General features: G+C 40.7%; 1 protein-coding gene across 2 annotated transcripts in view; it reads right to left on the bottom strand.

Annotated features, from left to right (window-relative positions):
• Positions 1-15,774: 15,774 nt before the first annotated feature.
• The window catches only part of FAM120C (family with sequence similarity 120C), a 127,076-nt gene continuing 120,117 nt past the window's right edge, over positions 15,775-22,733 (bottom strand). Inside the window, exon 16 of one of the 2 annotated variants that reach the window (XM_039223924.1) lies at positions 15,775-20,640. In XM_039223924.1, the coding sequence (XP_039079855.1) occupies positions 20,386-20,640 (255 nt within the window). In that variant the 3' untranslated portion in view covers positions 15,775-20,385. The remainder of the gene's footprint in view (positions 20,641-22,733) is intronic. The other variant, XM_039223925.1, reaches the window with a different exon arrangement.

Raw genomic sequence — 22,733 nt, 5'->3', positions numbered from 1 at the left:
CCTACAATTCAGCAATCACACTATTAGGTATTTACTCAAAGGTTACAAATACGCGAATCCAAAGGGATAGATGAACCCTGATGTTTATAACCGCATTCTCTACAGTAGCCAAATAGCCAAAATGTCTATTGACTGAAAATGGGTACACACACACACACACACACACACACTGGATTATTAGCCACAAAAATGAATGAAATCTTGACTTTTGCAATGACATTGATGCAGCTGGGGTGTATTATGCTAAGTGAAATAAGTTAGAGAAAGACAAATACCATATGATTTCACTCATATGTGGAATTTAAAAAACAAAACAAAGGAGCAAAGAGTAAAAAAAAAAAGAGAGAGAGAGAGAGTGAGAGCAAACCAAGAAACAGACTTTTAACTATAGAAAATAAACTGATGGTTACCAGAAGGAAGGTGGGGGGGGGGGGGGGGATGGCTGAAGTAGGTGATGGGGATTAAGGAGTGCACTTGTTGTGATGAGCACTAGTGATGTATGGAATTGTTGAATAGTACACCTGAAACTAATATTACACTGTATGTTAACTAACTGGAATTTAAATAAAAACTTTTAAAAAGAATTTTTTCCTGGCTTGCTTTTCTGCAAATTCAATTATTTAGTCATCAAAATTTATATTTTTAGGAACTTCATTTTCTTTTTATAAAATTTTTTTAATTTGAGTATAGTTTATACACAACGTTACATTAGTTTCAGGTGTACAACACAGTGATTCAGCTTCTCTGTACATTTTGCTATGCTCACCACAAGTGGATCTCCCATCTGTTGCCATACAACACTATTACAGAATCATTGACTATATTCCCTATGGTGTGCCTTTATTACCATGACTTATTCATTCTATAACTGGAAGCCTGTATCTTCTATTCCTCTATACCCATTTTGCCTATCCCTCCATCCGTCTCCCCTCTGGCAACCATCATTTTGTTCTCTGTTGTTATATGTTTAATTATGCTGTTTTATTGTTGTCTATTCATTTTTTTTTAGAATTAGCGATTTTATTTTCAACCAATATAATGGAAAGCACCATCATTTCCAATATTGCAAATAGTATTTGATAACTTTTCATTTTGAAAGCGGGCTTTGTGTTGTTGCAACTGTTACTGGGACTTTTTTTTTGTAGGCTGTGACATCATCGGGATGGATTTCTGATAAGTTATTTCAAAATACAAATATTAATACATCTAGAGCTGATGATTCTCGTGGAACAATTTTTCTAAAAAACTATAACTCTTCATACAAAGCACTTTTGTGGAAGTCTGAATCTAATTTTAAATATAAATTTATACAATGGCATTTGATGTTTCCTCTGACATTTTGGAGGTCTGCTATAGAATGAATACTTGTTCCAGAGTAATATGTTAAAATCCTAACACTCAATGTGATAGTATTAGGAGGTGGTGTCTTTAATAAGTGATTAGGTCTTGAGGGAAGAGCCCTCACGAATGAGATTAGTATTCTTAGAAAAGAGACCCCAAAGAGCTCCTTCACCCTTTCCACCATACAGCAATAAGGTGGCCATCAATATGAACCAGAAAATGGGATTTCATCAGACACTGAATCTGCCAAACCCTTGATCTTGGATTTCCTAGCCTCCAGAAATAAAGTTTTGCTATAGAAGCCTAAACAGACTAAGACAGGGTCATACAAGAAATGGAAAATGGTTTGACAATTTAGTTATAATTCAAAATGCCTGTTTATGTATTCTACCACTGTATCTTTCAATTACAGTGATAATTGGCTTATCAGATGCTTTTGTCAAATGTGTCTAATGTGATGATCTTTAAATTTCATTTCCATTTTTATGCCTGTGGTTATTTTCTATGCAATATTGCAGCAGTTTTCAAAAGCAGAGATTCTAAACTCTTCAAGGAATTCTAAAAAACCCCCGATGTACTTTACTGCAATATACATTGGTACACTTTTATTTTGTAACAGTTTACTGACCAAGTTTACAGCCCGGGCACCAGCAGTTCCTGTCCCAGAGCTCAAGCCAGAGTTAATATCTGTGCAGATGCTTCAGGGACAGGCTGTGCTGACAGAAGGGCAAGATTGCCTCCCACCACAGTTCCCATCACTGCCTCTATGCAGAAAGCCATCTTTACGCGTATGGTCTCTCCACCACCACTGCTGCTTCTGCTACTGCTGCCACCATTGTCACTGGCCCAATGTCTCTCCTCTGGGCTGCGTGGTGCCCCAGACTGCCCTAGATATGCTTGTGCATGCAAGGCAGCCTGACCAACTGCTCAGCACACAACCTACCAGGCCCATGTGCTGTGCACATTGCCATCCACTGTATCTCTACTGCTCATGTGTATAGTCCATTGTCACACTGTACTACAATTACAAGACACAAGTTCAAAGACAAAATAATTATGAATGTCAAGACAGAGGCACCTGGGTGACTCAGACAGTTAAGCATCCAACTCCTGATTTCGGTTCAAGTAATGATCTCATGGTTTGTGAGTTTGAGCTACATGTCAGGCTATGTGCTGAGAGTGCAGAGCCTGCTTGGGATTTTCTCTCTCTCCCTCTCTCTGTCGCTCCCCCACTTGCACTTGCTCTCTCTTTCTCAAAATAAATAAACTTAAAAAAAATATGGAGCCACCCTTGCAACCTAGGAATAAAGCACAGGTGATTGTGGTAAATTATTTTTTAGTATATTGTTGGATTTGGCTTGCTAGTTTTTTGTTGAGAACTTTTGCGTCTATGTTTGTCAGAAATGCTGGCCTATAGTTCTCTTTTCTACTGGTGTCTTTATCTGGTTTTGGTACCAGGGTAATGCTGGCTTCAAATAATGAATTTGGAAGTTTTCCTCCATTTCAATTTTTTTGAGGAATAGTTTAAGAAGAATAGGTATTAACTCTTTTTTAAATGGTTGGTAGAGGGGCGCCTGGGTGGCTTAGTCGGTTGAGCGTCCGACTTTCGCTTAGGTCATGATCTCGCGGTTCGTGGGTTCGAGCCCCACGTTGGGCTCTGTGCTGACTGCCAGCTCAGAGCCTGGAGTCTGTTTCAGTCTGTGACTCCCTCGCTCTCTGACCCTCCCCTGCTCACGCTGTCTCTCTCTCTCTCTCTCCTAGAAATAAATAAAACATTTTAAAAAAATTAAATGGTTGGTAGAATTCTCCTGTGAAGCCATCTGGTCCTGGGATTTTATTTTATTATTATATTTTTTTATAATAGTTTTTTTTTTTATTTCTAGGAGAGAGAGAGACAGCGTGAACAGGAGAGGGTCAGAGAGAGAGGGAGTCACAGACTCTGAAACAGGCTCCAGGCTCCGAGCTGGCAGTCAGCACAGAGCCCGACGCGGGGCTCGAACCCATGAACCGCGAGATCATGACCTAAGCGAAAGTCGGACGCTTAACCGACTAAGCCACCCAGGAGCCCCGGGATTTTATTTTTTGAGAGCATTTTTAAATGACTGATTCAATTTCTTTGCTGGTTATAGGTCTGTTCAAGTTTTCTATTCTTGTTCCAGTTTTGGTAACTTATATGCTTCTAGGAACTTGTCCATTTTTTCTAGGTTGTCCAATATGTTGGCATATAGTTTTTCATAATATTCTCTTATGATTGTATAACTGTGGTGTTGGTTCTTATTTCTCCTTTCTCATTTGTGATTTTTATTGATTCCCTTCTCTTTTTTTCTTGATAAGTCTGGCTAGAGGTTTATTAATTTTATGATTTTTTCAAAGAACCACCTCCTGATTTCATTGATCAGCTCTATTGTTTTTTACTTTCTATATCATTTATTTCTGCTTTGATCATTATTATTTCCTTCCTTCTCCTGGTTTTAGGGTTTCTTGTAGTATTTCTAGCTCCTTTTAGGTGTAAGTTTAGATTGTTTATTTGGGATTTTTCTTACCTCCAGAGGGAGGTCTATGTTACTTTAAACTTCTGTCTTGGAACCTCCTTCCTGGATCCCAAAGGTTTTAGACCATTGTATTTTCTTTTTCATTTGTTTTCATATTTTCAAATTTCCTCTTTGATTCCATAGTTGAGTGATTCATTTTTTAGTAGCATGTTATTTAACCTCCATTATTTGTGGTCTTTCCAGATTTTTTCTTGTGGTTGATTTCTAGTTTCATAGCATTGTGGTAAAAAAAAGATGCATGGTATGACTTTGACCGTATTGAAATTGTTAAGTCTTGTTTTGTGGGCTAATATGTAATCTATTCTCTTGAATGTTCCATGTGCACTTGAAAAGAATGTGTATTTTGCTGTTCTTGAATGGAATGTTCTGAATATATGTTAAATCCATCTGTTCCTGTGTGTCATTCAAAGCCATTGTTTCCTTGTTAACTTTCTGTTGAGATGATCTATCCATTGATGTAAGTGGGAATATTAAAGTCCCCTAGTGTTACTGTATTATTATTGATGAGTTATTTTATGTTTTATGTATTTGGGTGCTCCTATGTTGGTTGCATAAATATTTGTAATTGTTATATCTTCTTGTTGGGTTGACCCATTTATTTTTTAAAATAATCTTTAATGTTTATTTATTTTTGAGTGGGGAGGGGCAGAGAGAGAGGGAGACTGAGAATCTGAAACAGGCTCCGCTCTGTCAGCGCAAAGCCAGTCGCGGGGCTCAAACCTATGAACCATCACCATCTGATCAGATCACGATCTGAGCCGAAGTTGGACACTCAACAGACTCAGCCACTCAGGTGCCCCTGACCCCTTTATCTTTATGTGTGTCCTTTGTCTCTTGTTATAGTCTTTGTTTTAATGTCTTTTTTGTCCAATGTAAGTATTGATATCCTAGCTTTCTTTTGAATTTGCATGATAGATGTTTCTCCCTCCCTTCACTTTCAATCTGTAGGTGTCTTTAGGTCTAAAGTATTTTGTAGACACATATAGATGGGTCTTGTTTTTTAAATTATTTTATTTTATTTATTTTAAATGTTTTTTAATTTACTATTGAGAGACACAGAGAAACAGAGCATGAGCATGGGAGGGGCAGAAAGAGGGGGAGACACAGAATCTGAAGGAGGCTCCAGGTTCTGAGCTGTCAGCACAAAGCCCGACGCAGGGCTCGAACTCACAAACTGCAAGATCATGACCTGAGCTGAAGTCGGATGCTTAACTGACTGAGCCACCCAGGTGCCCCTATTTTATTTTTAAATGTTTATGTATTTATCGAGACAGAGAGAGAGAGAGAGAGAGATCGAGCGAGCACACAAGTGGGGGAGGGGCAGAGGGAAGGAGAGAGAGAATCCCAAGTAGGCTCCACACTGTCAACACAGAGCCTGACCTGGGGCTCAGTCTCATGACTGTGAGATCATGACCTGAGCTGAAATCAAGAGTCAGATGCTTAACCAATTGAGTCACCCAGGTGCCCCAGGTCTTTTGTTTTTAAATCCATTCTTTTCCCCTGTGTCTTTTGATTAGAGTATTTAACCCATTTACATTCAAAGTAATTATTGATAGATCTGTATTTATTGTCATTTTATTATTTGTTTTATGATTGTTTTTGAAGATTTTCTCTGATCCTTTCTTGTCTTTCTCTTTCATGGTTTGCTGATTTTATTTATATATTTGGATTTATTTATCTTTATTCTTTGCATATTTATTAGTAGTTTTTGACATGTGGTTACCATTAAGTTTGTGTATAGTCTCTTCTGTGTATACCAGCCTATATTAAGTTGATGATCATTTAGGTTTGAACCCATTGTTACTCCTCTCCTCTGCATGTTTTATATTTTACATCTTTTTATTTTGTGAGTTTCTGGACTGTTTTTTTTAATAGAATTATTAATTTTTACTGCTTTTGTTTCCTACCTTTGAAGTGTCACTTTTGATATCTCTTTTCCATCCAAAGAGCACACTTTAATATTTCTTATAGAGCTGGTTTTTTGGTCATGAACTCCTTTAGTTTTTATTTGTCTGGGAAACTCTTTATCTCTCCTTTTATTCTGAATAATAGCCTTGCTGCATAAAGTATTCTTGGCTGCAGATTTTTCCCATTCAGCACCTTGAACCTATCATTCCACTCTCTTCTGGCTTGCAAAATTTCTGCTGAAAAATCCCCTGCTAGCTTTATGGAATTTTCCTTATATGTAACAGTCTTCTTTTGTCTTACTGCTTTTATTTTTTTTTTTTCTTTGTCACTATATTTTACAAATTTAATTACAATATATATTGGGATGGATCTGCTTTTGTTGATTTTGATGGGGGTTCTCTGTGCCTCCTGGATCTGGATATCTGTTTCTTTCCCCAGATTAGGGAAATTTTCAGCTATTATTTCCTTAAATAAATTTTATGCCTCCCTTTCTGTCTCTCTTCTCTGGGGATTCCTATAATACAAATGTTATTATATTTGGTAGAGTCACTCAGTTACCTAAGTCTATTCTCATACTGCACAACTCAATTTTTCTTTTGTTCAACTTGATTAATTTCCATTATTCTGTCTTCAACATCAGTAATTCATTCCTCTGCTTCTTCCATCCTGCTGTTCATTACATCAATCTTGCTTTTCATTTGGTTTATTGGGCCCTTTATCACTGCTATGTTATTCCTTATCTCTGTGTTAAGGGCCTTACTGATGTCTTCCACTCTTTTCTCATGTCCACTGAGTCCTCATGACCATTACTTCTATCAGGCATGTTACCTATATCTGTTTTACTTAGATCTCTGTCCTGTTATTTCATTTGAGATAAATTTCTCTGTGTTTTCATTTTGTCTAAGTCTATGTGCCTGATTCTGTGTGTTAGGAAAGTCATCTATATCTCTTGTTCTTTAGGGTAGTGACCTTATCAATAAGAAGTCCTGTAGTGCCCTGCCCTGTGGTATAACCTGTTCCCCAGGACCTGGCACTTCCAGAAGTGTCTCCAATGTATGCTGCATGTACTTTGCTGTTGTGCCCTGGTCACTTTATCCTTCAGACAAGTCCTCTGTGGAAGTTCTGTTTGTTGTGGGCAGGGTTTGGTCCCTGGCCTGAATGTTGTGTCTTTTAACTAGGTGTGCTCTGGTCTATTTGTGAAATGAGATTTGTTGCCACCACTGTAGGAACTGAGGTTCCAGTAGACTCCTGTGTTAGAAGACATGGTGTGAGCAATAGTTGGGCCTGTCTTCTCATGGAGGAGGCCCACCATGCTGGGACTGAGGCAAGTGTGCCTGAGAAGGGCAGTTCCATTGGAGTGTGGGGTGGTGGGGTTTAGCGTAAGCAAGTTAGGTAGTAAGTGTTGGCACTGCAATGGTTCCTGCAGAGGCTCCGTGCTTATACTAAGGAGTAAGGGAGAGGAATGGTGCTGGCCAGTTCCTGTGTTCCTGGAGGGATCTCTTATAAATGCTGTCTGTATGGGATGTGCTCCAACATGAGCAAATAACCTCCCCACTATGTGCCCCCCGTGCTCTTCAGATCTCTTTTTCCATGCTGTATGTCTGCAGATTGTTTGCCTGCCTTCTGTCCACGAGCAGGGCAATGCCCTCCAGGGCGTATCCCAGCCAAGACTGCTGACATTTAAAACTCCAGGCTTTAACAGTGCCTGGGTGGCTCAGTGGGTTAAGTGTCTGACATGATCTCTCAGTTTGTGAGTTTGAGTCCCACGTTGTGCTCTGTGCTGACAGCTCAGAGACTGGAGCCTGCTTCAGATTCTGTGTCGCCCCCTCTCTCTGCCCCTCCCATACCTCATAAAAAATCATGAAGACTAATAGGGAGTAATTTATACTTTTTAAACAAAAGAATAAACATTTATATGCAGGTATATGCTTAATTACTTCCTGGAAGGTTAATTCTGATTAAGAATGGCTGTATTTGAGGAGAGGGGTTGCAATTGATGTGGTGCTAGATGTTTTTCAGCCTTCACTTTGCACATATGTATTGTTTTAATTAACTTTAGGTAATTTTTCCTTTTTTTAAATGTTTTTTTATTTTTGAGACAGAGAGAAACAGAACGTGAGCAGGAGAGGAGCAGAGAGAGGGAGACACAGAATCCGAAGCAGGCTCCAGGCTCTGAGCTGTCAGCACAGGCCCTGACACGGTTCCAGCTTGAACCCACGAACTGTGAGGTCATGACCTGAGCTGAAGTCTGACGCTTAACCGACTGAGCCAGCCAGGTGCCCCTAAATTTTCCTTTTTTTAAAAAAGAAATGTCATTTGGACTTGTCAGTGCATAGGTCAATTTTAGTTTCTTTGTAATTCTGCATTGAAAAAACAACTAATAAATGTTATATTCTTTTAAGATTAAATCATGAAAAGGTAAACAGAAAACTGAAGACTTCTTAGGTATTCAGCTAGGCTTGAGTGCCACTACTATGGTGCATAGGTTATAAATTGGTGAGGACCTATACCTATACAGATTGAAACTCAACTAGGGCGTTGTTTATTGTACCCTAATATGCATATGAATCACCTAGGGATCTTGTTAAAATGCAGATTCTAATTTTATTTTTAATGTTTATTTATTTTTGAGACAGAGAGACAGAGCACAAGCGGGGGGTGGGCAGAGAGAGAGACACATACAGAATCTGAAGCAGGCTCCAAGCATTGAGCTGTCAGCACAGAGCCTGATGTGGGACTCGAACTCACCAACTGTGAGATCATGACCTAAGCCAAAGCTGGATGCTCAACAGACTGAGCCACCTAGGTGCCCCTAAAATGCAGATTCTAATTGGGTAGCTCTGATGTGAGGTCCAATATTCTGCAGTTCTTTTTTTTTTAATGTTTATTTATTTTTGAGAGAGAGACAGAGGATGAGCAGAGGAGGGGCAGAGAGACAGGGAGACATAGAATATGAAGCAGGCTGTAGACTCAAGCTAACAGTGCGGAGTCTGATGCCGGGCTCAAACTCACAATCTGTGAGATCATGACCTGAGCTGAAGTTGGACACTTAACTGACCGAGCCACCCAGGCATCCCTCCTTTTTAAATGTTTACTTATTTTCAAGAGAGAGATAGAGTGTGAGTGGGGGAGGGACAGAGAGAGAGAGGGAGACACAGAATCCAAAACAGGCTCCAGGCTCTGAGCTATCAGCACAGAGCCCAATGCCTAACACTGGGCTTGAACTCATGAATAGCAAGATCATGACTCAAACTGCCTGAGCCACCTAGGCCCCCCTATTATGCAGTTCTAATAGGTCCCCAAGTGACATTAATATTTCTGTGGTCTCCAAGTGACAATAATATTTCTGGACCAATGATCAAATTTTGATAGCAAGAAAAAAAAAGAGGTGAAGAGGGAGAAGAAATAGGAAGTGTGGGAGGGGGCTATGAAGATGGAGAGGAAGGGACAGATATAAGATACTACAGTAGGATTGGACATATTGGATAAGGAGAGTTCAGGATCATGTTTTTGGCCTGGGTGCTATTAACCAGAGATAGAGGAATCAAGCTGGAGATAGGAGATATAGGAAACAACAGAGGAGTGGTAGCAAGACTTCACATTTAAACATATTGAGTTATGCTTTTTCTGGGAGAGTACTATATGGACTTGTCCAGCAGACCATTTGAACTCTGCATCTCCTCAGTAGAGTTCAGTTAGAGGTAGATTTGGGAGTCATCTATATAAAGGTAAGAGTTGAGACCATGGGATGGGATGAATCTCACCAAGGAGAAAGAATAGTGAGAAGATGGCTGAGAGCAGAAACTCTGAGAAATGCTGACCTTTAAAATTTTTTTTAATGTTTATTTATTTTTGAACGAGAGAGAGCACAAGTGGGATTGGGCAGAGAGAGACAGAAACACAGAGTCTGAAGCAGGCTCCAGGCTCTGAGCTCTCAGCACAGAGCCCAATGCAGGTATCAAACCCACGAGCTGTGAGATTATGACCTGAGCCAAAGTCGGATGCTTAATTGACTGAGCCACCCAGGCACCTCTGAGAAATGCTAATCTTAAGAGACAGGCTAAAGAAGGAAATGAAGTAGAGAGGCAGTATAGAAGACTAAATATTCTGAAGGGCCCTCCTATTACCAGAACAACTTGATCCTGCATAAAACATAATTTTTATCGTATTGCTGGATATGTGAATTAGTAACTGCTGCATAATAAACCATCCCAAAACTCAGTGGCTTGAAACCAAACTATTTATGTGTTGGCTACGTAGCTCTGCTGTTCGGGACCAGGTTTGGCTGATCTTGGCTGGGCTCTTGTACCTGTGGTCTGTTGGTGGGTTGGCTGGGGGTTGACAGGTCGAGGGTGGTCTTGTCTGATATAGCTGGACAACTGGGTCTCACCCTCCAGAAGGCTAGCCTAGGCTTGTTCACATGGTAGTTCCAGAGGTTCAAGAGAGTGAGCAGAAGCATGCAAGCCTTCTTGAGGCCCAGGCTTGGAACTGGCACAATTATCACTTCTGCAACAGTCTATTGGCCAAAACAAAACATTAATCCAGATTTGAAGGGTGGAGAAACAGATGCCATCTGTTAAAGCGAGGAGCTGTAGAAGGTGTAGATACAGGAAGTTGTGAACAATTGTGGCCATTTTGGGAATCAATTTATCATGCTGGATTTACCAGAAGTAAAAGGAGTCTTTAAAGAACAAGCAAACAAACAAAACAAATCTATGACAACAAAGTTAACAAACCCCACTGAGCTGGATGGGATGGGGAGAACAGTGTGGTTAAGGAAACTTCCAAAAATGGAACAGAGGTATTATATCCTTGGAAAACTGAGGTGTTATTACTAGATAAACCAAGGAAAGGGTGCCAGTCAGGTATCCAATAATCTAGCCTTTTTATCAGAAAATTCTAGAAATACTTTAAATTGACAATGAATAGTCTTGGTCCTTCTGGTCCTAGGCTAGTATGCATATGTGTCAACTTTTAGGAGTTTGAACTTGGACTCTAAACCAGTATGTCTTTTTTTTTTTAATGTTTTATTTATTTTTGAGAGAGAGACAGAATGTGAGCAGGGGAGGGTCAGAGAGAGAGGGAATCACAGAATCCAAAGACAGGCTCCAGGCTCTGAGCTAGCTGTCAGCATAGAACCCGACATGGGGCTCAACCCCACGAACAGTGAGATCACGACCCGAGCCAAAGTCAGTTGCTCAACCGACTGAGCCATCCAGGCGCCCCCAAACCAGTATGTCTTCTTAATGTGCTGAATATTTTCACATCTGCTAGCTTGTTTTATTCTCACAACTATCTGTAAGGCAGACAAGGTAGATATTGTTATTCCTACTTAATACTACATTTTGAATATTTTTTTCCACAAAAAATAATATCTTTCTCATTATCTTATAAAGGTGAACATTTGCATGCCTTAGGTCCCAGTAGGAGACATGTGCAAAAGTATTTACAGCAACATTAATGGAAACCATATTTCCACTGGACAGAGAATGAATAGATAAATTGTGGTGTATCCATACAGTGGAATACTATATAGAAGTGAAAACAAATTCAATACAACTATTGGACATGTCTGAGTCAGAGAAATCAAGTTGAGTGAGCAAAGGAAGTTGTAGAAGACTACATGGTAATTACATTTTTAAGTTTATTAAGGAGGAGGGGAGAAAGCATGTGAATAGGGAAGGGGAAGGGAGAGAGAGAATCCCAAGCAAGCTGCGCACTGCTAGTGCAGAGGCCAACGTGGGGTCCAAACTCATGAAACCTCAAGATCATGAGCTGAGCTGGAACCGAGAGTTGGACGCTTAACTGACTGAGCCATCCAGGTACCCCTACATTTTTATAAAATTAAAAAGCAAGTAAAACCTAACAGTATATTGTTCAGAGATAATTGTTTATTCAACAAACATATTTGAAAACAAAACAAAGGGAGTTCTTGGGTGGCTCAGTGGGTTAAGCATGCGACTCTTGGTTTTGGCTCAGCTCACGATCTTGATGTTTCATAAGTTCGAGCCCCACATCAGGCTCTGCACTGACAGTGCAGGGCCTGCTTGATATTCTCTCTCTCTCCCTCTCTCCCTGCCCCTCCCCAACTCATGCTGTTTCTGCCTCTCTCAAAATAAGTAAACTTAAAAAAAAAAAAAAAGAAAAAACAAGGGGATGAAAAAGAACCTCGAGATACCAGTTACCTCTGGGGAAGATAGGGAGATGGAATAGTTCTTAGGTTGGGCAGTGGGCTCATGAGTGTTCATTTTATTATCTAATCTCATAGTGTATGTTATGTATATATAGCCTTTTGTGTTTATCAAATGTTACATGATTTTTTTCAAAGTAGTTACCAAAGAAAGAGATGTTAGGGAAGTCAGAGTTTTAGGAAACAGGTTCTGTTTCAGTGTCAATTACTATAGAAGTCCTCAGTGAGATGAGGCCTGAATGAACACCCTGGACATGGTGACTGGGAGCACAGTGGTCACCTGGGAAGCAGCCACATTCAAATGGGAAGGACTGGCACCCAATTACAGGCTAGGAAGGAATGTGTTATGAGGAAGTCAGGACTTGGAAGCATAAAGTCTTCATCTATTACCATCTCCCTGCAAACCCACAATGATAGCTAACATTTATCAAGGCTATATTATATGCCAGGCACTTTACATACACTATGTCACTTAATCCTCACAACCACCCCCACAAGGTGGGCTAGGGGAGCAAAGCTCAAATGCTTGTGTTACCAACAGATTATATTCACTTCAGCCACATGCAGAGAATCCCTAGGACACTGGAATGAGAATGAATGCTTCACTAGTTCATTCCAAATTTTAGGTATAATGACTCAAGTGGTTAGATAATAGCAACCAGCCAAAACGTGATGAATCAGTTCTGCCCAGAAATGGGTCATTTCTCTCTGTGGTGCTTTTATTGCAATTCACCAAACTTACCTCTCCCTTGTTCCAGGCACATAGTAGAATTGTACTTCACAACTTCTATGAAAGTAGGTGCAAACATGTGACTTGCTTGGGGCAATGAAAAGAGAGAACTGATGTATGCCATTTTAAGCTCTAAGAGTCAGTATGCATTTTGGTCACATGGTCACAGGGGAAGCCCTGACCCAGTAATGGGACTTGTGAGTCCGAGTTCCCAAGTGGCTGTAGATGAAGAGTTCCCTTGCCAATGCATGCTGGAAATATATGAGCAGGACGTATGCCTCTGTGATGTTATTGAGATTTTGGGGTTATTGCAGAAAAACCTAGCTTATCCTGACTATAACACTCCCCTTTTCTAGAGTTAGAGTATTAATGTAAAAGGACTGAATAATGAAATGAGAAGGTATACAAATGTGTTAAACAACCTGCCTAAGGTTCTCTCGGGCATAGGTCACTTTCTGTAATCTGTTCCTAATAAATGACCACAGAATTCTCATATTTCTCACACGCAAAAGACTAGTTGTAGATGTAAATAGAAGGCAATGTTCTAGGCTCACATTATTCCTAATGCTTGTGATTTTAGAAGATACATTTTCATTCTTTGAATGAAAACCATGAAAAAGCACAACTAGTCCTGCTTAGATCATATCCCACTGGGGAAGGGAAAGCCACATGACTGACCATCAACCCACCTCTACCCCAAGACAGGGAGAAGCACTATCCCAAAGGGAAGGACTGGGTTTAACTGCTAGAAAGAAGGAATGCTGGGCAGGCCAAAACAAAGTTACCTACTTAGTCAAAACAAACTTAGACTTAGAACCCTGGTTTTATTGCCCCTTAGCTGTGTACGATCAAACCAGGCCACCACTGAATCTGTCTGCCTATGTACAAAGTGGGGATAGTACTTACTTTGCAGAGTGGCTTGAGGAGTATAAATAATATACAAGAGCCTAGGACTACACCTGGTACTCAATAGGTCCTCAAGAAATGGTAACTTAAAAGTTTTTAAAAATTTTTTTTATTGTTTTTGAAAGAGAGAGAGAGACAGAATGTGAGCTGGGGGGGCGGGGGGTGGCAGAAAGAGAGGGACGCTCCAGGCTCTGAGATGACAGCACAGAGCCCAATGCGGGGCTTGAACCCACGAACCGTGAGATCATGACCTGAGCTGAAGCCGGGCACTTAACCAACTGAGCCACCCAGGTGCCCCAATAAATAGTAACTTTTAAAAGCCAAATGGTGAAGATTTCCTACTATTAATTTCTGAGTCCTAACACCCAAAGATCAAAGGCTAGGAAAAGTCATCTATACCCATAATGAATGCAATATAAAACAAAATATGTTACAAATAATAGAGTTTTCATTTAAGGGTAAGATGTTTATAAGCTTCAGTAAGCCTCTAATGCTCACCTTTAGACTCGGCTGCTTCCTTTTTTAGTCTGTACACACAAGGCACAGAGTAGTGAGGGAGGCCAAGCCCACCTACTGTCACTCCATGGAAGCAGTAAGGTAAGAAGAATGCCCCTGAGTCCTGGCTTCAGACTCTGCTCCAAGCATCTCTCTATTGCTCAAAGTTAACTCAGAGCTCAGGTTTGTTTTGTTGTTTTTTTTTCCATAGCCCCATCACACATTTAAATGAATACCAATCAGTGCTGAACCTTCATATTCAATCTTTTGTGTGTGTGTTTTTGCCATCAACATATCCTGCTTCGGAAGTCTACAATCCGCTTTATACCAGGGAATATTTTCAAAGGTGTTTTAGCTGTCCTTGGTTTAGTTGACAAACATTTACTAAGTGCATGCTGGCTGGTAGGTGCCAAGAAGACAGAGATGGTCAAGTTTAATCAAGGGGCAGAGACACAGCAAAGTACTAATGGGATTGGGTGTGATGAATCTGTACGGGGATCCCTAGTCAGGGATCAGGAAAAGAATCACAAGGATATGAACTGAATCTTGGGGGAGAGTTGAGAATGCAGCAGAGATGAGGGGAGAGAGGCATTCTAGGCAATGGTACAAGCAAATGAGAAGAAATGGATATTAACAGCTGTACGGGATGCACTTTAGTGTTGCTGAAGTGGGTTGGGGGTTGTAGGAAATGAGGCTAGAGAATTGGTCAGGGGCCAGATCACGAAGGGACAATGGAAGCAGGGGTACAGCATGTTAGAAGGACAGATTACTCTGGAAGCTGTACACATGGTGGATCAAAGTGGTGGTTCTTCATGTCTCGAGTCATAGCCTTCTTTTTTCTGTTATTTAAAAAAAATTAAGATTATTTTTGAGAGAGACAGAACCCAAGTGGGGGTGGGGGAGAGAGAGAGGGAGACAGAATCTGAAGCAGGCTCCAGGCTCTGAGCTGTCAGCACAGAGCCTGACGTGGGGCTTAAACTCACGAACCATGAGATCATGACCTGAGCGGAAGTCGGACACTTAACCAACTGAGCCACCAGGCGCTCTGAGACATAGCCTTCTTTAAGAACCTGAAAAAAAGTACAGGCCCTCTCACTGGGGAAAGGTACATACACTAAAACACAAAATGTTGCTTAAATATAGCCTGGTTAGGATTAAGGCTGGGGAGCAACTGCAATAATTCAGGTGAGACATGAAGAGTTCTGAACTGAATCACAGCTGCTGGGACAAAAGAGAGAGAGATAGATGTGAGAAACAGAAAGATGGCTGACTGTTACCAACAGATCTTATCATGAGTTGGCTTTCAGAAATGGGGCTAAGATAACTCCCAGGTTGGTTTGTGATTCAGACAATTGAGTAGAAGGTAGCGTCACTCATGGAGAAGAGCAGGCTTCAGAAGAGAGGATGTGTTCAGTTTGGGAAATGTCACGTCAAAAGTACCTTTAGAATATCCAAATAAAGAAGTTAAGCTGGAAGCTATATATGCCCTTCCTTTATACGATTCTTATACTGGCTCCCTTGCCTGCTCTCTTCAATTACAAGTAGGCTCCTAACTCTCTGTGTAACACTTCTGAATTGAGACAAGCATATCCCCCACTTGCAGAAAAGGGATCCAGAAATGGGGGAAGAAAGTAAACTGCACACACCCAAAATTATTTCACAGTTTTTTTTTTACTAAAAGAATAGACTTTTATTAAACACTGTAAGTTTCTTTCCATCAGCATAAACAGAACAACAGACCAATTTCCATCACAGAACAACTCCTGAGAGATTTTCATTCCTTTCTGAAACACTTCCAGAAACTCCTGCAGTTTCCCCTAAGAAGCATCCATTCAAACTTACATTAATAAACTATGGAGCTTTTGTGGTGAGGTGGGCCAAAAAGGCAGGGAATTTGGAATCTGGGAATGGGAAAGAGAAATACATATCATCCATCTACTAAACACACTGTCAAGAGCACAGGAGAAGAGATATTAACACAGGAAAAAACAATGAAAGAATTTACTTTTGTCAATAACATCATTTATCAGAGAGCACTAAAAATCATTGACTCCTTGCAGTTAAAGTTTCTTTAACCTAGTATGTTATTCTAAAATTAGAAGAGAATAGAATAAAATAAAAGGAGGGGAGGTGTTTTCTGAGAAGTAACTAAAATGAAGTCATCAGATTTGGCAGGGTTATGAGAGATTAATAAAATGTGAAATATTTAATTTGCTTCATTTACATGAAAATTCACTAGTCATTAGTTACTACCAACACAGACAAAAGAGCATCTAAAACGTATGAGGTCAATGTCAAAAGCTGAAATGGGCACCCTAGCACAGGGGGTATTTTATTTTGCTTTTAACTAGGAAGAGATGATTTTGTAAAAAAAATGAAGTTATCTTCTTAGAACATCAAAATAACCTCTGACAATATTGAGGGTAATTAGCAGTTATAAGGGAAGTGCACTGAGCTCTACCTGCCCCAGCAGACTACTGCAGTAAGCCAAGGGAAAGAAAATGGAAAGTAAAATTAAAGATGCCAAAGTCACAAGAGGGAGAAAAATAGAGAGTGACTTACAATGGAACAGTGAAAACCTAACCCCTGCCCCCAAACCCCAAGCATATTTAGGAAATATGCATTAGGGAGTGAACAAGTATAATGATTAAACCTTAGCAGAATTATACTAGCTACTTTAAACTGTGGTCTACTTGTATTGTCATTTTAGAGAGGGGGGGACGTCTTAGAGACTGAAAGGGTAGCACTGACATGCCCACAAGAGCCTTCTAAGGTTCCAATGGACTGGATCACTATAACCAAACAGTTACTTCCACATTCTTCCTACCCTATGTAAGCATTCCTTCCCCGCCCCCCCCACCTTAACCACCCTCCCTAATGCCTTGTCTGGCTGTTTTTCTCAGTGATCAAAAAAAGTTCATGTGATTTGGCCAATGATGCCAGAAAATAAAGATGGAGACAAAAATTAAATGTCACTGGCCAAAGCAAGTGTCATTTCTTGGGCTTTAAAGTTGACCCGAGGTCCTCCTGACTCAGAATGAAAATGATGCAAGTGAGCGAAAGTTTGTCAGGTCTGGTTCAGGCCAGACTGGCCACTGAATAAGGGTGGGAGTTTTAGGCTGACTCCAAGATAGGCCAGCAGAAATCAAGAACTGCCAAGTTCTTGGGAGTCAGTGGCTATATACAACCAGGGTGCTTTTGCTTGTGGCCCTACAAGGTCAAGGGGTCATTTCTGGGGGTTCCTATATGACTTTGTTTGAGAGAGGCACACACATCATAGTCAGAAGTGGAACCTCAAGTAAAGGATGACAGTCTCTTCAAGTGGTACTCACAGCAGAGAACAGACCCACCTTCCCCAATTTGTCCTCAGGGAAGAAAAAGTTCATCTTCCAGTAATGAACCTTAGCCTTTCTGGCTTCAAAACTATAGATTTTGGTAGATAAATTAAAATACAGGAATATGGCCCTTTATGGTTCCTTATTAAGACCTTCCAAACCCAAAATGCTGAATCCAAATAAAAATCAAGGTTGGAAGTGAGCCACTTACTTTGCCCTGGGCCAGGCTAGGAGAAAGCAGAGGTGTGTGGAAGGGAGAAAAGCAAGCCTTTTGGCAAACTGGAATCATCCCTGTCAAAGCAGCAATTTTACTTCTCACAGTGAAAGCCTATAAAATAAGAAATTTTCTTAAGGCTGTGAGAGTTAACAATACTGTCACTTTATTGTGTTGAATAGATTCAAGATGCACAGAAACAGCAACTGAAGAAAATACCTTTCCATATAACTCCAAGTACTTCCTATTAGAAGATGGAGTCTACATATTTAATTTAACTCAGCTCAGTAATTCTGGTTATTTTGAGAGCTTCAAAGGATCCCTCCCTCTGTAGTTCCAGAGAGAAATTTCCAAGCTGTCTAAGTTCACTATCAAATCCCTCTCTTGCTGGACATAGAAATCATACCCTTCAAGATTTTGTGAAAGACTGGGCTGGTCCAAGAGAAGAGGGGGGACCAAATTAAAGGAGCATATTCCAAAGAGGAGGCTTTTGTACACTTTGTTCCTGGTTATATCTTGCTAGGTGTGCACTCTTGTCATCTTGCTTTGGTTTATGTAAGAAGTGTCTGGGCAGGGGGAGAGGCATTCTAGGGCTCCCTCCCCCCTATAAGTTGTAGGTTCTCTTAAGCTGGGCTAGACTAAGATTAAACAGTCTGAGACTGTTTTCAAGCTCTCATGATGTGCTCATTGTAAGTGGGCAGTAAGCAAACAGCCTTTTGGATGTCTGGAAAAAAATCACCAAGGACTTACTGTGGGTTAAGGTGCATGGGGTTTTTCAAAAAGAGAGAGAAACCCTGCTAGAAGTCTAGTCAGTTGAATTCCTGTAGAAATGGTACTTCTTGGGCAAGAGTATCACAAAGCCCAAAAGGAGATGTGTGAAGCTGGAAGCCTCAATTCCTGAATGAAGACACAATGCTAATCTGTTGTAAACCATGTTCCCATCCCTCATACTTAAGCTGCTGAGGAGGGAAATGGGAAATGCAAGGTTGTCTCAAGAGTATCTCTGGCAAGGAAGAACAGCTTTTTTGTTCTGGGCAGATTCTGGCCTCATCAGGGGCTGGGAACCTTTGCAAAATACCCCTAAAGGCTTGGGCCAGGGTCCTCTGAAGTCTTCCTTGTAAAGCAAATGAAAAGATCCAGTAGTCAAAATGTCAATGAACAAATAAAACAATCTAGGCATGTAAAACCAAAGCGGCAATTTCCTCACACTTCCCTACCCCATCTTTCCAATGCTAGTCATCTCTCCTTCAGGGATTCAAGGCAATCAATTCTAGCCTGAGGCCGGTTTGACCCAGGAGCTCCAAATGAGATTTCCTCCAAATTGGCTGCAAGCCCTGGTAATCACCTCCCATCCCCTTTCTCTGAACTAGGCTGCTCTAGCAGAAGGAAATGCCCAAATCTTCCCCACCCCATTCCAACATTCTTGTTCACTATATGGGATGTGAGGACTCTGTTCAAGATTAAACTTGTGACAACCCAACTATTTGTTGTTCTGAACAGGCAATCTCTGGAAAGTACTTTTTGTCTGCTTTAGAGAAGCCCATCTTCTCATAACCGATGGGCTGTGACTCAGTAAGGATTTAAAATGTGGTCTTTTGAAACCCACTACTCCATAGCAGTGGAGGCATTTCTGGGAAATTCAGCAAATCCTCTGGGACATCACCATGTATGTAGGTATGTGTGCACGCACGCACACACACACACACACATATTTATATATATATAAAATATGTATAGATAAATAGATCTGTCTCTTTATATAAAGTGTATGTGTATGCATATAGATACACACATTCATATATACATCCACCCACACACCCATACCCAAACACACACACATACACGCACACATACATGCACACACCATCTTTTGAGTTCCCTTTCGTACTCAGTTTCATTACATTGATTCCCACCCTTTCAGGGTGTGGGCAGGAGGGAGTGGGTGAACTGCACCACATCTTCTATTTTACAAACAATGCATTAGTTCAGAGGCAGGAAAAATCTGCCCGTACTTTTCCGACTCACTTGAATCCCCCAGTACAAAGGCCATTGGTAGTTTTTGTATTTAAAGTGTATAAAATAAAATAAAATAAAAACTAAGATAAAATAAAATAACCAATACTATTTCACTTCCCTGAAAACATTTACCTATCTGATTGTCAGGCCACGGTTAGAGGTGGTGGTACAAAATCCTGGGTTAGGTGAATGGTGGGAAAGAATGAGAGGAAGGCAGATACTGATTATATACCTAGGTCTCACTACTTCAAAGAGAAAAAAGCAAGGTAGGAAGCCACAGACAGCAGTCCCTACCATCCCACGAGTTTTGTAAATGAGTAATTTGATGAAGACTCAGAAAACCAAAGCTGGAACTTTTCTATATGGCCTTGCACGATGATACCAGATTTCTGACAGACACTGCCTTACTACACTCCCAGGGGAGGCAAAGAGAATACTGGCATTACATATTCTACTTGAGAATAGGACCTAGTCCTGTTGCCATTCATCTTTGACCAGAGCTTCCCCAGAAGCAGACCATGAAGTCTGGAGGTCCAGAAAAAGACAGGGAAAGGGAAGAGATGAATACGATAGGATGTTCCAACAAAATCTTGGATAAATCTAGGGTAAGCATCTATGTCTTCCTCTAACTTGGGCCCACAATCAGAAAAGTATAGGTTTTCCTCTCTTCCTGATCTGCTGAAGCCATCTTCTGCTCATTATTCCTCCTTCTGTTGTGCCACAGTTCCTAGCTTTTGCTCTCGTAAGCGGCTCTTCTCCCCATTCTTTGCGGGGAAGTAGCGGTTACCATTAGTACACACGTTGCTGTCTCTGGATAAGGCACACTGTGATGGAGCTGGAAGATGATGATCACTCTTCTCTTCCTTGATCAATGTGCCATTGTTTCCATTTACCTGTGAGTGGGACCGACCCTGATGAGGCTCCAGGGATTTAGAAACTCCATCTGAAGTGCTCTGTCAAAAACAGACATAGTCATTGGAAATGATAATCTCAGACTGTCTGACAGTTCCCAAGCATGTTCGTAAGCTAGCCTGCAGAAGCTGCTTCAGTTCTTTAAAAACATTAGAAAGCCCAAAGCTTGTAAACGCCTAGTAAAGTGTGCTCTGATAACTGTCATGAGAACTTAGGGTTACCACAGATAGATTTGACCAAATCTCAATGTCTAGGAGGACAACATAATGACATAGCTATTATTTATAAAGCTTTACAATGTATTTTTCTTTTTTTAATGTTTTTATTTATTATTGAGAGACAGAGAGAGACAGAGCATGAGCATGGGAGGGGCAGAGAGAGGGGGAAACACAGAATCTGAAGCAGGCTCCAGGCTATGAGCTGTTAGCACAGAGCCCAATGCGGGGCTTAAACTCACAAACCGTGAGATCATGACCTGAGCTGAAGTTGAACCCTTAACCGAGTGAGCCACTCAGATGCCCCTACAGTGTATTTTTCTACTATTAGTCGGAACCCTAAATGGTAGATATGCCCCATTTACGGATGAGGAAGCTGAGGCTCAGAAAGATTAAAGTAACTTGCTCAAGGACACTCAGATAGAAAGTAGTGGGGGGGGGGGCACTTGGGTGGCTCACTTGGTTAAGTGTCTGACCCCTGATTTGCACTCAGGTCATGATCTCATGGTTCGTGAGATGGAGCGCTATATCAGTCTCCACACTGACAGCAAAGAGCCTGTTTGGGATTCTCTCTCTCCCTCTCTCTTTCCCCCTCCCCTGCTCTCTCTCAAAATAAATAAATAAACTTTAAAAAAAGAAAGAAAATAAACTAGTGGGGCCAGGATTCCATGCCAGGTGGGTCAACCTCTAAAGTCTGTTCTCTTAACTGCCATGCAATACCATCCAATGCTGACAATTGGACATGTAAATGAAAGGAGAGGAAAACAAACCAGAAGATCTAGGTGCACTATTTCATAACTTTCAGAATCTTTCATAACTAAAAACAGTCACCTGTTTTTCTTTGAATTCCAGGAATGTGACTGCTATTGAACTGCTAATGACATGAACTGCATTACCTTGCAGTGTGGTGCTGGTGCTGTCTCTCCATGAATGTTATTAGGAAAATAGCAGCTTCTGATTGCTAAGTGGTTGGGCCTGCCAGGTACTCTGCCGTTCATTTTATGGATAAGATAAATGTGGCTCAAGAAAGTAAAATGATTTGCCCAAGGTCACTGGCATGCCTAGACTTGCATCCAAGTCTATTTGACTCCAAAGAGTCATTCTTTCCATTAAGATACAATACATAATGGAAATCTAATACCTGTTGAAGTTGTGGTCAATTATAAGCAAGAACTATTAATTTTTATTGAGTACTTCCCATTTTACAGGCTCTGTGATAAACACTTCACATCTATCATGTCATTTAATACTCATATAACTGTGAGGTAGATGCCGATTTCTCCATTTTACAGATGAGGAAACTAGAGCACAGAGAAGTTAAGTTACTTGGTTAAAGTCACAGAGCTGGTAAGTGGCCGAGCCAGATTCAAAGCTAGAACATGTGGCTCCAAAAATTGACAATCTGGGCACTACTCAAGAACCTGGAAATAAGATGAAACTAGTGAAAATCCACACAATGGATGGAATCAGTCGCCTGAGGGAGTCAGCAAAGAAATTAAAACATTGCTAGTGAGTGACTTAAGAATCTGAAAGTACACAATACTCCAGTGGCCTAGGAATAAACTCAAGAAGACAGGACTATAGGAGCACCTGGCTGGCTCTGCTGGAAGAGCATGTGACTCTTGATTTTGAGGTTTTGAGTCCAAGCCCCATGTTGGGTGCAGAGGTTACTAATAAACAAACCAACCAACCAACAAAACAAAACAAAAACTTAAAAAAAGAAGATGAGACTATAATGTAAGCAGATTTAATAAGCTGGAATGATTATCTCCTACTCTGAAGCAGGGGTGACTGAACAGAAAAAGGAGAGTCATCAAGGCAATCAGCAGCAGCTCTGTCCAGGGACAATGCCTTAGCTAAAAACAAAGTCAACATGAGAGTTTCCTTGGCCAGGCTATCTCTGGAGTGGATAACATTAT

Source organism: Hyaena hyaena, unplaced genomic scaffold (genome assembly GCF_003009895.1).
Source record: "Hyaena hyaena isolate Hyena2069 unplaced genomic scaffold, ASM300989v1 scaffold_1508, whole genome shotgun sequence".
Taxonomy (NCBI): Eukaryota; Metazoa; Chordata; class Mammalia; order Carnivora; family Hyaenidae; genus Hyaena; species Hyaena hyaena.
Note: the sequence above shows the minus strand (reverse complement) of the source record. Positions and strands in the feature narration are given on the sequence as shown.